At 43.8% G+C, this 13571-nt stretch overlaps 1 protein-coding gene across 6 annotated transcripts in view; it reads right to left on the bottom strand.

Annotated features, from left to right (window-relative positions):
* The window catches only part of LOC121582691 (scavenger receptor class B member 1), a 61716-nt gene that overhangs the window by 16864 nt on the left and 31281 nt on the right, over nucleotides 1–13571 (bottom strand). For all 6 annotated transcript variants that reach the window (XM_041898694.2, XM_041898692.2, XM_041898693.2 and 3 more), the window contains exons 5-8: nucleotides 13438–13533; nucleotides 13033–13148; nucleotides 12742–12908; nucleotides 11629–11747 (exon numbers count right to left, since the gene is read on the bottom strand). In XM_041898694.2, coding sequence (XP_041754628.1) covers nucleotides 11629–11747; nucleotides 12742–12908; nucleotides 13033–13148; nucleotides 13438–13533 — 498 coding nt within the window. The remainder of the gene's footprint in view (nucleotides 1–11628; nucleotides 11748–12741; nucleotides 12909–13032; nucleotides 13149–13437; nucleotides 13534–13571) is intronic.

Genomic DNA, 13571 nt, shown 5'->3' on the forward strand with positions numbered 1-13571 from the left:
CTTGGGTGAGAACCTCCTTCCCTCAGCCAGGGCATTTAAAATGGGTCGTGGATGGGTATTCCAGCATGACAATGACCCAAAACACACGGCCAAGGCAACAAAAGAGTGGCTCAAGAAGAAGCACATTAAGGTCCTGGAGTGGCCTAGCCAGTCTCCAGACCTTAATCCCATAGAAAATCTGTGGAGGGAGCTGAAGGTTCGAGTTGTCAAACGTCAGTCTCGAAACCTTAATGACTTGGAGAAGATCTGCAAAGAGGAGTGGGACAAAATCCCTCCTGAGATGTGTGCAAACCTGGTGGCCAACTACACCAAGGTGGCCACCAAGTACTAAGTAATGTTTTGCAGAGGGGTCAAATACTTATTTCCCTCATTAAAATGCAAGTCAATTTATAACATTTTTGACATGCGTTTTCTGGATTTCATTGTTGTTATTCTGTCTCTCACTGTTCAAATAAACATACCATTAAAAGTATAGACTGATCATGTCTTTGTCAGTGGGCAAACGTACAAAATCAGCAGGGGATCAAATACTTTTTTCCCCTCACTATCACAATTCCAGTGGGTCAGAAGTTTACATACACTAAGTTGACTGTGCCTTTAAAAAGCTGGGAAAATTTCAGAAAATGATGTCATGGCTTTACAAGCTTCTGATAGGCTAACTGACATCATTTGAGTCAATTGTAGGTGTACCTGTGGAGGTATTTCAAGGCCTACCTTCAAACTCGGTGCCTCTTTGCTTGACATCATGGGAAAATCAAAAGAAATGAGCCAACATTGTAGACCTCCACAAGTCTGGTTCATCCATGGGAGCAATTTCTAAACGCCTGAAGGTACCACGTTCATCTGTACAAACAATAGTACGCAAGTATAAACACAATGGGACCATGCAGCCATCATACCGCTTAGGAAGGAGACGCGTTCTGTCTCCTAGAGATTAACATACTTTGGTGCTAAAAGTGCAAATCAATCCCAAATCAATCCCAGAACAACAGCAAAGGACCTTGTGAAGATGCTGGAGGAAACAGGTACAAAAGTATCTACACTGCTCAAAAAAATAAAGGGAACACTAAAATAACACATCCTAGATCTGAATGAATGAAATAATCTTATTAAATACTTTTTTCTTTACATAGTTGAATGTGCTGACAACAAAATCACACAAAAATTATCAATGGAAATCAAATTTATCAACCCATGGATGTCTGGATTTGGAGTCACCCTCAAAATTAAAGTGGAAAACCACACTACAGGCTGATCCAACTTTGATGTAATGTCCTTAAAACAAGTCAAAATGAGGCTCAGTAGTGTGTGTGGCCTCCACGTGCCTGTATGACCTCCCCTACAATGCCTGGGCATGCTCCTGATGAGGTGGCGGATGGTCTCCTGAGGGATCTCCTCCCAGACCTGGACTAAAGCATCCGCCAACTCCTGGACAGTCTGTGGTGCAACGTGGCGTTGGTGGATGGAGCGAGACATGAAGTCCCAGATGTGCTCAATTGGATTCAGGTCTGGGGAACGGGCGGGCCAGTCCATAGCATCAATGCCTTCCTCTTGCAGGAACTGCTGACACACTCCAGCCACATGAGGTCTAGCATTGTCTTGCATTAGGAGGAACCCAGGGCCAACCGCACCAGCATATGGTCTCACAAGGGGTCTGAGGATCTCATCTCGGTACCTAATGGCAGTCAGGCTACCTCTGGCGAGCACATGGAGGGCTGTGCGGCCCCCAAAGAAATGCCACCCCACACCATGAATGACCCACCGCCAAACCGGTCATGCTGGAGGATGTTGCAGGCAGCAGAACGTTCTCCACGGCGTCTACAGACTCTGTCACATGTGCTCAGTGTGAACCTGCTTTCATCTGTAAAGAGCACAGGGCACCAGTGGCGAATTTGCCAATCTTGGTGTTCTCTGGCAAATGCCAAAAGTCCTGCACGGTGTTTGGCTGTAAGCACAACCCCCACCTGTGGACGTCGGGCCCTCATACCACCCTCATGGAGTCTGTTTCTGACCGTTTGAGCAGACACATGCACATTTGTGGCCTGCTGGAGGTCATTTTGCAGGGCTCTGGCAGTGTTCCTCCTGCTCCTCCTTGCACAAAGGCGGAGGTAGCAGTCCTGCTGCTGGGTTGTTGCCCTCCTACGGCCTCCTCCACGTCCCCTGATGTACTGGCCTGTCTCCTGGTAGCGCCTCCATGCTCTGGACACTACGCTGACAGACACAGCAAACCTTCTTGCCACAGCTCGCATTGATGTGCCATCCTGGATGAGCTGCACTACCTGAGCCACTTGTGTGGGTTGTAGACTCCGTATCATGCTACCACTAGAGTGAAAGCACCACCAGCATTCAAAAGTGACCAAAACATCAGCCAGGAAGCATAGGAACTGAGAAGTGGTCTGTGGTCACCACCTGCAAAACCAGTCCTTTATTGGGGGTGTCTTGCTAATTGCCTATCATTTCCACCTGTTGTCTATTCCATTTGCACAACAGCATGTGAAATGTATTGTCAATCAGTGTTGCTTCCTAAGTGGACAGTTTGATTTCACAGAAGTGTGATTGACTTGGAGTTACATTGTGTTGTTTAAGTGTTCCCTTTATTTTTATGAGCAGTGTATATCCACAGTGAAACGAGTCCTATATCGACATAACCTGAAAGGCCGCTCAGCAAGGAAGAAGCCACTGCTCCAAAACCGCCATAAAAAAACCAGACTACGGTTTGCAACTGCACATGGGGACAAAGATCGTATTTTTTGGAGAAATGTTCTCTGGTCTAATGAAATGAAAATAGAACTGTTTGGCCATAATGACCATCGTTATGTTTGGAGGGAAAAGGGGGCAGCTTGCAAGCAAAATAACACCATCCCAACCGTGAAGCACGGGGGTGGCAGCATCATGCTGTGGGGGTACTTTGCTGCAGGAGGGACTGGAGCACTTCACAAAATACAGTGGGGAAAAAAAGTATTTAGTCAGCCACCAATTGTGCAAGTTCTCCCACTTAAAAAGATGAGAGAGGCCTGTAATTTTCATCATAGGTACACGTCAACTATGACAGACAAATTGAGAAAAAAAAATCCAGAAAAATGACATTGTAGGATTTTTTATGAATTTATTTGCAAATTATGGTGGAAAATAAGTATTTGGTCAATAACAAAAGTTTCTCAATACTTTGTTATATACCCTTTGTTGGCAATGACACAGGTCAAACGTTTTCTGTAAGTCTTCACAAGGTTTTCACACACTGTTGCTGGTATTTTGGCCCATTCCTCCATGCAGATCTCCTCTAGAATAGTGATGTTTTGGGGCTGTCGCTGGGCAACACGGACTTTCAACTCCCTCCAAAGATTTTCTATGGGGTTGAGATCTGGAGACTGGCTAGGCCACTCCAGGACCTTGAAATGCTTCTTACGAAGCCACTCCATTGCCCGGGCGGTGTGTTAGGGATCATTGTCATGCTGAAAGACCCAGCCACGTTTCATCTTCAATGCCATTGCTGATGGAAGGAGGTTTTCACTCAAAATCTCACGATACATGGCCCCATTCATTCTTTCCTTTACACGGATCAGTCGTCCTGGTCCCTTTGCAGAAAAACAGCCCCAAAGCATGATGTTTCCACCCCCATGCTTCACAGTAGGTATGGTGTTCTTTGGATGCAACTCAGCATTCTTTGTCCTCCAAACACGACGAGTTGAGTTTTTACCAAAAAGTTATATTTTGGTTTCATCTGACCATATGACATTCTCTCAATCCTCTTCTGGATCATCCAAATGCACTCTAGCAAACTTCAGACGGGCCTGGACATGTACTGGCTTAAGCAGGGGGACACGTCTGGCACTGCAGGATTTGAGTCCCTGGCGGCGTAGTGTGTTACTGATGGTAGGCTTTGTTACTTTGGTCCCAGCTCTCTGCAGGTCATTCACTAGGTCCCCCCGTGTGGTTCTGGGAATTTTGCTCACCGTTCTTGTGATCATTTTGACCCCACGGGGTGAGATCTTGCGTGGAGCTCCAGATCGAGGGAGATTATCAGTGGTCTTGTATGTCTTCCATTTCCTAATAATTGCTCCCACAGTTGATTTCTTCAAACCAAGCTGCTTACCTATTGCAGATTCAGTCTTCCCAGCATGGTGCAGGTCTACAATTTTGTTTCTGGTGTCCTTTGACAGCTCTTTGGTCTTGGCCATAGTGGAGTTTGGAGTGTGACTGTTTGAGGTTGTGGACAGGTGTCTTTTACACTGATAACACGTTCAAACAGGTGCCATTAATACAGGTAACGAGTGGAGGACAGAGGGGCCTCTTAAAGAAGTAGTTACAGGTTTGTGAGAGCCAGAAATCTTGCTTGTTTGTAGGTGACCAAATACTTATTTTCCACCATAATTTGTAAATAAATTCATAAAAAATCCTACAATGTGATTTTTTGGATTTTTTTTCTCCATTTTTCTGTCATAGTTGACGTGTACCTATGATGAAAATTACAGGCCTCTCTCATCTTTTTAAGTGGGAGAACTTGCACAATTGGTGGCTGACTAAATACTTTTTTTCCCCACTGTAGATGGCATCATGAGGAAGGAAAATTATGTGGATATATTGAAGAAACATCTCAAGACATCAGTCAGGAAGTTAAAGCTTGGTCGCAAATGGGTCTTCCAAATGGACAATGACCCCAAGCATACTTCCAAAGTTGTGGCAAAATGGCTTAAGGACAACAAAGTCAAGGTATTGGAGTGGCCATCACAAATCCCTGACCTCAATCCTATAGAAAATGTGTGGGCAGAACTGAAAAGGCGTGTGCGTGCAAGGAGGCCTACAAACCTGACTGAGTTACACCAGCTCTGTCAGGAAGAATGGGCCAAAATTCACTCAACTTATTGTGAGAAGCTTGTGGAAGGCTACCGAAACGTTTGACCCAAGTTAAACAATTTCTACATTTTACATTTTAGTCATTTAGCAGACGTTCTTATCCAGAGCGACTTACAGTTAGTGAGTGCATACATTTTCTAAAAGGATTAAATGTCAGGAATTGTGAAAAACTGAGTTTAAATGTATTTGGCTAAGGTGTATGTACAGTGGGGAGAACAAGTATTTGATACTCTGCCGATTTTGCAGGTTTTCCTACTTACAAAGCATGTAGAGGTCTGTAAATTTTATCATAGGTACACTTCAACTGTGAGAGACGGAATCTAAAAAAAGAAAAATCACATTGTATGATTTTTAAGTAATTCATTTGCATTTTATTTCATGACATAAGTATTTGATACATCAGAAAATCAGAACTTAATATTTGGTACAGAAATCTTTGTTTGCAATTACAGAGATCATACATTTCCTGTAGGTCTTGACCAGGTTTGCACACACTGCAGCAGGGATTTTGGCCGACTCCTCCATACAGACCTTCTCCAGATCCTTCAGGTTTCGGGACTTTCAGCTCCCTCCAAAGATTTTCTATTGGGTTCAGGTCTGGAGACTGGCTAGGCCACTCCAGGACCTTGAGATGCTTCTTACGGAGCCACTCCTTAGTTGCCCTGGCTGTGTGTTTCGGGTCGTTGTCATGCTGGAAGACCCAGCCAAGACCCATCTTCAATGCTCTTACTGAGGGAAGGAGGTTGTTGGTCAAGATCTCGCGATACATGACCCCATCCATCCTCCCCTCAATACGGTGCAGTCGTCCTGTTCCCTTTGCATAAAAGCATCCCCAAAGAATGATGTTTCCACCTCCATGCTTCATGGTTGGGATGGTGTTATTGGGGTTGTATTCATCCTTCTTCTTCCTCCAAACACGGCGAGTGGAGTTTAGACCAAAAAGCTCTATTTTTGTCTCATCAGACCACATGACCTTCTCCCATTCCTCCTCTGGATCATCCAGATGGTCATTGGCAAACTTCAGACGGGCCTGGACATGCGCTGGCTTGAGCAGGGGGACCTTGCGTGCGCTGCAGGATTTTAATCCATGAAGGTGTAGTGTGTTACTAATGGTTTTCTTTGAGACTGTGGTCCCAGCTCTCTTCAGGTCATTGACCAGGTCCTGCCGTGTAGTTCTGGGCTGATCCCTCACCTTCCTCATGATCATTGATGCCCCAGGAGGTGAGATCTTGCATGGAGCCCCAGACTGAGGTTGATTGACCGTCATCTTGAACTTCTTCAATTTTCTAATAATTGCGCCAACAGTTGTTGCCTTCTCACCAAGCTACTTGCCTATTGTCCTGTAGCCCATCCCAGCCTTGTGCAGGTCTAAAATGTTATCCCTGATGTCCTTACACAGCTCTCTGGTCTTGGCCATTGTGGAGAGGTTGGAGTCTGTTTGATTGAGTGTGTGGACAGGTGTCTTTTATACAGGTAACGAGTTCAAACAGGTGCAGTTAATACAGGTAATGAGTGGCGAACAGGAGGGCTTCTTAAAGAAAAACTAACAGGTCTGTGAGAGCCGGAATTCTTACTGGTTGGTAAGTGATCAAATACTTATGTCATGCAATAAAATGCAAATTAATTACTTAAAAATCATACAATGTGATTTTCTGGATTTTTGTTTTAGATTCCGTCTCTCACAGTTGAAGTGTACCTATGATAAAAATTACAGACCTCTACATGCTTTGTAAGTAGGAAAACCTGCAAAATCGGCAGTGTATCAAATACTTGTTCTCCCCACTATAAACTTCTGACTTCAACTGTATTTGGCAACTTTAGTTGTAAATGATACAAAACTTTGAATGCCTTAGAAATCCAAAAGATACATGGGCTGCATGATGCGACTATAGGCTGCTGATGATTTGAGAAAGTCGCAACAACAAAAAAACCTGCCACCCTGTTCCTTGCCGCAGGCTGAACACCCGACAAGTGATCATATTTTCACCCATCAGACGACCCTCAACTTAATCTTGTCTTTACTAATATGTCAAAATAGTTTTGATTTAGAATGGCCCATTATCAAAATGGGCAAGACAAAAAAGTCATCCGTATGTACTGGAATAGCAACTGGAGGCCACTTTCCCACCAGTACGTTTTTTCACTCATGTTGGGTATGCTACTCTGGTAATTTCGCTGTGCCACAGGTGATATTCCGGCCAAACTACCCTGTGCTTAAATTGGGAAACAAAATGTATTCTGCTCAGGAACATCAATAGTGACATGTTCACAACGAAACAAATTCCATTAAACTGTTGACAGCCCCCATCTCTGCGCGCTGGAGAAAGGAATGAAGAAGAGAGGGGAGGAGATAGAAACGCACGGTGGTGAGATATTCTGTGACAGTCTTAATTATAAAAATTTAAAAAAGCCCTATTAGGCTATTCAAAATCTAAAACAAATTCACTATAATTATAGGCTAAATCTGAATTTGTATAATTTAGGTTAGACCAATTTTGTACGAAAGATATCTTACAAAAATTCTGATTCATGTTTTTCTACCATGTGTAATATTCGGTTGGCTATGTATTGTATAAATGCCACACAATCATTTTAATTCAGTTTTTTGGGGGGGCTCATATATAAGCCTATGTTTTTGCATAAGCGCTAATATGCATTTGGGTGTTTTTAATTAATCACCTTAGAAAGCACTACTGTTAGGCTTTAAAACAACATCCACAACAGCCATGTTTCAATCTGCTGTTGAACTTCTTTCTTCAAATTGATCAAATCACAGTGAGGTGAGTTTTTAAAGCACATACTGTTTTGCTAAGTGTTTAATGTGATTTGATAGCATTTGCATTGATGTCAGAGCGAGAGGGACAATAGAACCCTGAGTACCAGGCCATTAGCGACCTGATGAACATTAGCAAGTTGGGTAGGCTGCTACTAAGGCATGTCCAGAGTGAAATAAAGGAGATTACCATGACTCAAGGGTCATTTGGAATTTTACTGCGGTCATGACTCATGACTGCGGTGTGGTGGTAAGGTCACCGCAGCAGCCATAGCCCTGGAACCAAAAGGTCACTGGTACAAGCCCTGTTCTGGTTGATCCCCCTTAATTGCTACACCAACAGACTGGTCAATTAACCAATCGCTGGGAAAAGCTTATAGCAGTTTTTGTGTCTACCATGCCTTTATAATTGACATTGGTGTGAGAGTAGAGAAAACGAGTTATCTAAAACAAGTGTGTGATTCTTGCTTAGTCAGCAATCATAAACATAAGCTAATCTTATCCCACTATGTACCATGGGCCAAATAAAGAGGCAAAATACTAGCAGCTCTTGTGCACACATACGTGCCTCATCTCAATCACCTGCATCCACATTATAAAATCGTGCCAAGATTGTTCCACTGTATTGGCCAGCAACAGTAGATCGCAGCCAAAAAGACCAGTCACACCTTACCCTCAAATCTTGGCTTACTTAATTTTATAGGACTAATCTGGTTTAGTGGTACCATACAGGCATCATAACACAGGTTTCATAACATAACACCCACGTCAAAATAATAATCAATACTGCAATTACAATTAGCTTATCGCTACAGGTCACACTGGCATGGGCTCTTTGTCAATTTATCTTTCTGCGATTCTTCGCATCCTCTCTCCTTGCCTCCTCAAAACACATTGGAGAAGGTGGTCTGAGGGAAGGGACTTTCGACCTTCTCCTCTAATACGCTTGAGAAGGAAGCGAGGAGGTGGGAGTTGAAGACTCGCAAGACTTTTTACCATCAGCATGCATGTTTTGGTTCTGGGTGCCCAGATTCCACTGACTAGACTTTTAGCTGCTAATGTCTGAGGGAGTTAAGCATGGACAGTCAGACACTTAGCTGGGAACTTTTCTAATTGAATCATTGACTGGGTGTATTACCATATGGCACACAAACTAAAACCTGTGTGACCACAATACAAAGCCTTGTGAAGACTGTACAAAGAATCATAAAGGACAGAGCTGCCATCTATAGAGGATATTTACACTAACCGCTGCCACAGCAAAGCCCTCTGTATAATCGAGGACCCCAGCTACCCTGGTCACTAACGGTTTTCACTCCTACGGTCCGACAAACCTACTCATGTTGTCATGGTTCTACAGCAAGGTCTTATTAGCGTCTGACCAATTCCAAGTCCTCCTCTGTGTACTATGAAGAGTACAGTGCAGAGTGTACATACAGTACTGCCAACTTGGCACAGGAGCTGGACCAAAAGAAAAAGGTTAAAAAATAAAAATTAATGTAAAACAAAGGGGTGATATCCGCTCTCACATCCATTAGCTCAGGGGTCAGCAACAGGCGACCCACAAGCTATTTAAAAAATAAAAAAGACTAAAATCATCATTTAGGAAATCTCTTCCAAGTTTTCCCACAAATAAAAAGACATACAGTTGAAGTCATAAGTTTACATACACCTTAGCCAAATACATTTAAACTCAGTTTTTCACAATTCCTGACATTTAATCCTAGTAGAAATTCCCTGTCTTATGTCAGTTAGGATCACCACTTTATTTTAAGAATGTGAAATGTCAGAATAATAGTAGAGAGAATGATTTATTTAAGCTTTTATTTATTTAATCACATTCCCAGTGGGTCAGAAGTTTACATACACTCAATTAGTAGTTGGTAGCATTACCTTTAAATTGTTTAACTTGGGTCAAACGTTTCGGGTAGCCTTCCACAAGCTTCCCACAATAAGTTGAGTGAATTATGGCCCATTCCTCCTGACAGAGCTGCCATTTGGAAGACCAATTTGCGACCAAGCTTTAAATTCCTGACTGATGTCTTGAGATGTTGCTTCAATATATCCACATAATTTTTCTTCCTCATGATGCCATCTATTTTGTGAAGTGCACCAGTCCCTCCTGCAGCAAAGCACCCCCACAGCATGATGCTGCCACCCCCGTGCTTCACGGTTGGGATGATGTTCTTTGGCTTGCAAGCTGCTCCCTTTTCCTCCAAACATAACGATGGTCATTATGGCTAAACAGTTCTATTTTTGTTTCATCAGACCAGAGGACATTTCTCCAAAAAGTACGATATTTGTCCCCATGTGCAGTTGCGAACCATAGTCTTGCTTTTTTATGGCGGTTTTGGAGCAGTGGCTTCTTTCTTGCTGAGCGGCCTTTCAGGTTATGTCGATATAGGACTCGTTTTTACTGTGGATATAGATATTTTGTACCTGTTTCCTCCAGCATCTTCACAAGGTCCTTTGCTGTTGTTCTGGGATTGATTTGTACTTTTCGCACCAAAGTACGTTCATCTCTAGGAGACAGAACGCGTCTCCTTCCTGAGCGGTATGACGGCTGTGTGGTCCCATGGTGTTTATACTTGCGTACTATTGTTTGTACAGATGAACGTGGTACCTTCAGGCATTTGGAAATTGCTCCCAAGGATGAACCAGACTTGTGGAGGTCTACATTTCTTTTAGATTTTCTCATGATGTCAAGCAAAGAGGCACTGAGTTTGAAGGTAGGCCTTGAAATACATCCACAGGTACACCTCCAATTGACTCAAATGATGTCAATTAGCCTATCAGAAACATCTAAAGCCATGACATCATTTTCTGGAATTTTCCAAGCTGTTTAAAGGCACAGTCAACTTAGTGTATGTAAACTTCTGACCCACTGGAATTGTGATACAGTGAATAAGTAAACAATTGTTGGAAGAATTACTTGTGTCATGCACAAAGTAGATGTCCTAACAGACTTGCCAAAACTATATAGTTTGTTAACAAGAAATTTGTGGAGTGGTTGAAAAACGAGTTTTAATGACTCCAACCTAAGTGTATGTAAACTTCCGACTTCAACTGTACATGATCTTGTCTCAAAATATTCAAAAGTATGAAATTGTTATTTTCAAATACAATTTATTTTGGGGCTTAGTTGTGGTCAATTTGCAGTGTACAAATTATTATAATTATGTTCCAGCCCCCTGACCATCCACTCCATCCCATAAAAATGGCCAGCGGCTGAATCTAGTTGTCTACCCCTGCTTTAGCTTCTCCTGCCTCTAAACTTAGAGTCCTCATGTGAATGTCTCTGAAAATGAATGTCCAAGACAAATTTCCCCCAGTCCAGGGGACAGATTATTGTAAGAAACTGCCATAGCCAAGCGCACTCTGTTTTTATGGGTTAGGTGATTGCCACTAGGACAGTAGGTATGAACATTGGACATTCCCTACAGCTGTCAGATCAGATGTGTTTACACAACCAATTTAGATAAGGACTAAACAACCTCACTTTTACTGCATCTCTGGGTGGTAAACACACAGACAGAAAGAGTTGTGGGCAATAAAGACAACGATCTCTACTCGGTTTATACCAGATAAATATAGATAATGACATTATGGGCAAACAGAGATACTGGGTACATTAATGTTCTGTTCATACCATAGTTTATGGTGGGTACGTTTTCGACCATGACACTACATCTAACGATAATAAGAAGAACACACAAGAAGTGTCCAAAGCGTCGACAAAACTACGGGTGTGCTCAAGTTATTTCACGCACAGCTTGTTTTTCCTTTGCTACTGTCACCACTTGGTGTCAGAGATCAAATAAAATGTCATTGATGACTTGACTGATGAGGCTCCTTATGCCTGACAGGCAGAGGGCCGCCAGGCAGCCTGAAGCATTTGTACCCCATTATAGACGTGTGTGTAAATGCTGTGCGTGTCTCTAGCTAGCTAGCCATCTGTGTGTTTATCTAGCTAGCTGTGTGTGTGTCTGTCTGTTACTCACAGGGTGGATGTCTATGAAGAGTCCATGTTCGCCCTCAGTAGGCTGAAGTCCCTGTACGAAGTCCAGCAGGACAGGGTCAGCATTGTAGAAGTGGGGGTGGGAGATGAACACGGGGGAGTCTAGAACACAATGTTAATACAACATCACAATCATCATTATCATAAATATCCTATGTAAGAAGTATTTGTGAGACAAGCGGTTGAATCCTGACTATGAACTTTGTTCAAATCTCCCCTTGACATCAATGCATGATTTATACAAAACTTTTATACAGTATGTGGGCATTTCTCAAGATACAATTCAGCCCCAAGTGCATACAGGATGTTATCTTGAGAGGCATGTTCTATGGGGTGCTAGATTAGGAACATAAGTGAATCATGGTATGTTGTCTCATGCCTAAGTGTTTCTCCATCTGTTTACACAGGCTCCTCTGTGTGCGTACACAGCGGCATGGCTCCTCTGTGTGCGTACACAGCGGCATGGCTCCTCTGTGTGCGTACACAGCGGCATGGCTCCTCTGTGTGCGTACACAGCGGCATGGCTCCTCTGTGTGCGTACACAGCGGCATGGCTCCTCTGTGTGCGTACACAGCGGCATGGCTCCTCTGTGTGCGTACACAGCGGCATGGCTCCTCTGTGTGCGTACACCGCGGCATGGCTCCTCTGTGTGCGTACACCGCGGCATGGCTCCTCTGTGTGCGTGCTTGTCATACCCCCTCCACCAGTCTGTTTTTCAGACAAGGTATCTGGGTCATGACTAAAAGGGTATATGACGGTCACCCCTGAGATGTGTCCATGTGTTTGAAAAAATAAAATGGGTGCAGTGAAATGTGTTTTTTTACAGCGTCAGCCATAGTAGTACGGCACTCATGGAGGAAACTAGGGTAAGTGCCTTGCTCAAGGACACAGACATGTTTCACCTCGGCGGCTTGGGTATTCAAACCAGCCATTATTCAGTTACTGGCCCAATGCGCTAACCGCTAGGCTACCTGCAGCCCTAAAAAAAACATGTGCATGCCTCCGGGTGTGACTGCGTGCACGCGCGTGTGTGCGTGTGTGTGTGTGTGTGTGTGTGTGTGTGTGTGTGTGTGTGTGTGTGTGTGCGTGCACTGACTGGATCTGCAGCTGCTGACATTGAGGAGGCCAGACTGTCTGCAGGGACAGAATCCCTCGTTGGGAGCGTAGTCTGAGCCATTAGCGAACATAGTCTTAGGAGCCACGTAACGATACAGAGGAATCCCATCCATTATCCCCTCACGCTGGTACACCAGCTCCAAAGACCTTTAGAGACAGAGAGAAAGAGTGAGGGTCGGTCTGTCTGTCTGTCTGTCTGTCTGTCTGTCTGTCTGCCTGTCTGCCTGCCTGTCTGCCTGTCTGGTCTGTCTGCCTGTCTGTCTGTCTGTACCTGCAGGCGTCAGGACTGTAGAAGGGCAGTGTAGACTCTTTGGTCATGAAGGGAGGCCACATTTGTCCTGCTGTACCGTTGATCATGTTACACTGAGGAGTCTTCCAATTGGTCAACTAGAGAGAGAGAGACCGAGGGTTATCATCCATTATACAATGAGCTCGCTTTCTAGAGCAGGACATAATTGAAAGAGTTGATTCAGGATTTCACTACAGTCACATTTTAGAACTTTTGATTAATGTATATAGCCAGAATAGTCCACTCTGTAACAGTTGCCATTGATTTCCATGGAGTCCTTGTAAAAGAGGCCAAATTCAGTTTCTCATCTATGCTTCTTCCAACAGCCCCTCTCAGCCCAATCTGTAAAGGTGAAGGCACATGGATGTGTGACCTCTGACCTCTCACCTTGGTCAGGCCATTCCATGAGTCCACTTTGTGAATCAGCCTGATGTCATCCTTCCCAGTGTGGATGGTGAACAAACCAGTGTTTGAGTTGTTGAACTGATGGAAGAAACGGACACAGATTGACATTTGACCCT

The sequence above is a fragment of the Coregonus clupeaformis genome, chromosome 15 (genome assembly GCF_020615455.1).
Source record: "Coregonus clupeaformis isolate EN_2021a chromosome 15, ASM2061545v1, whole genome shotgun sequence".
Lineage (NCBI taxonomy): Eukaryota > Metazoa > Chordata > Actinopteri > Salmoniformes > Salmonidae > Coregonus > Coregonus clupeaformis.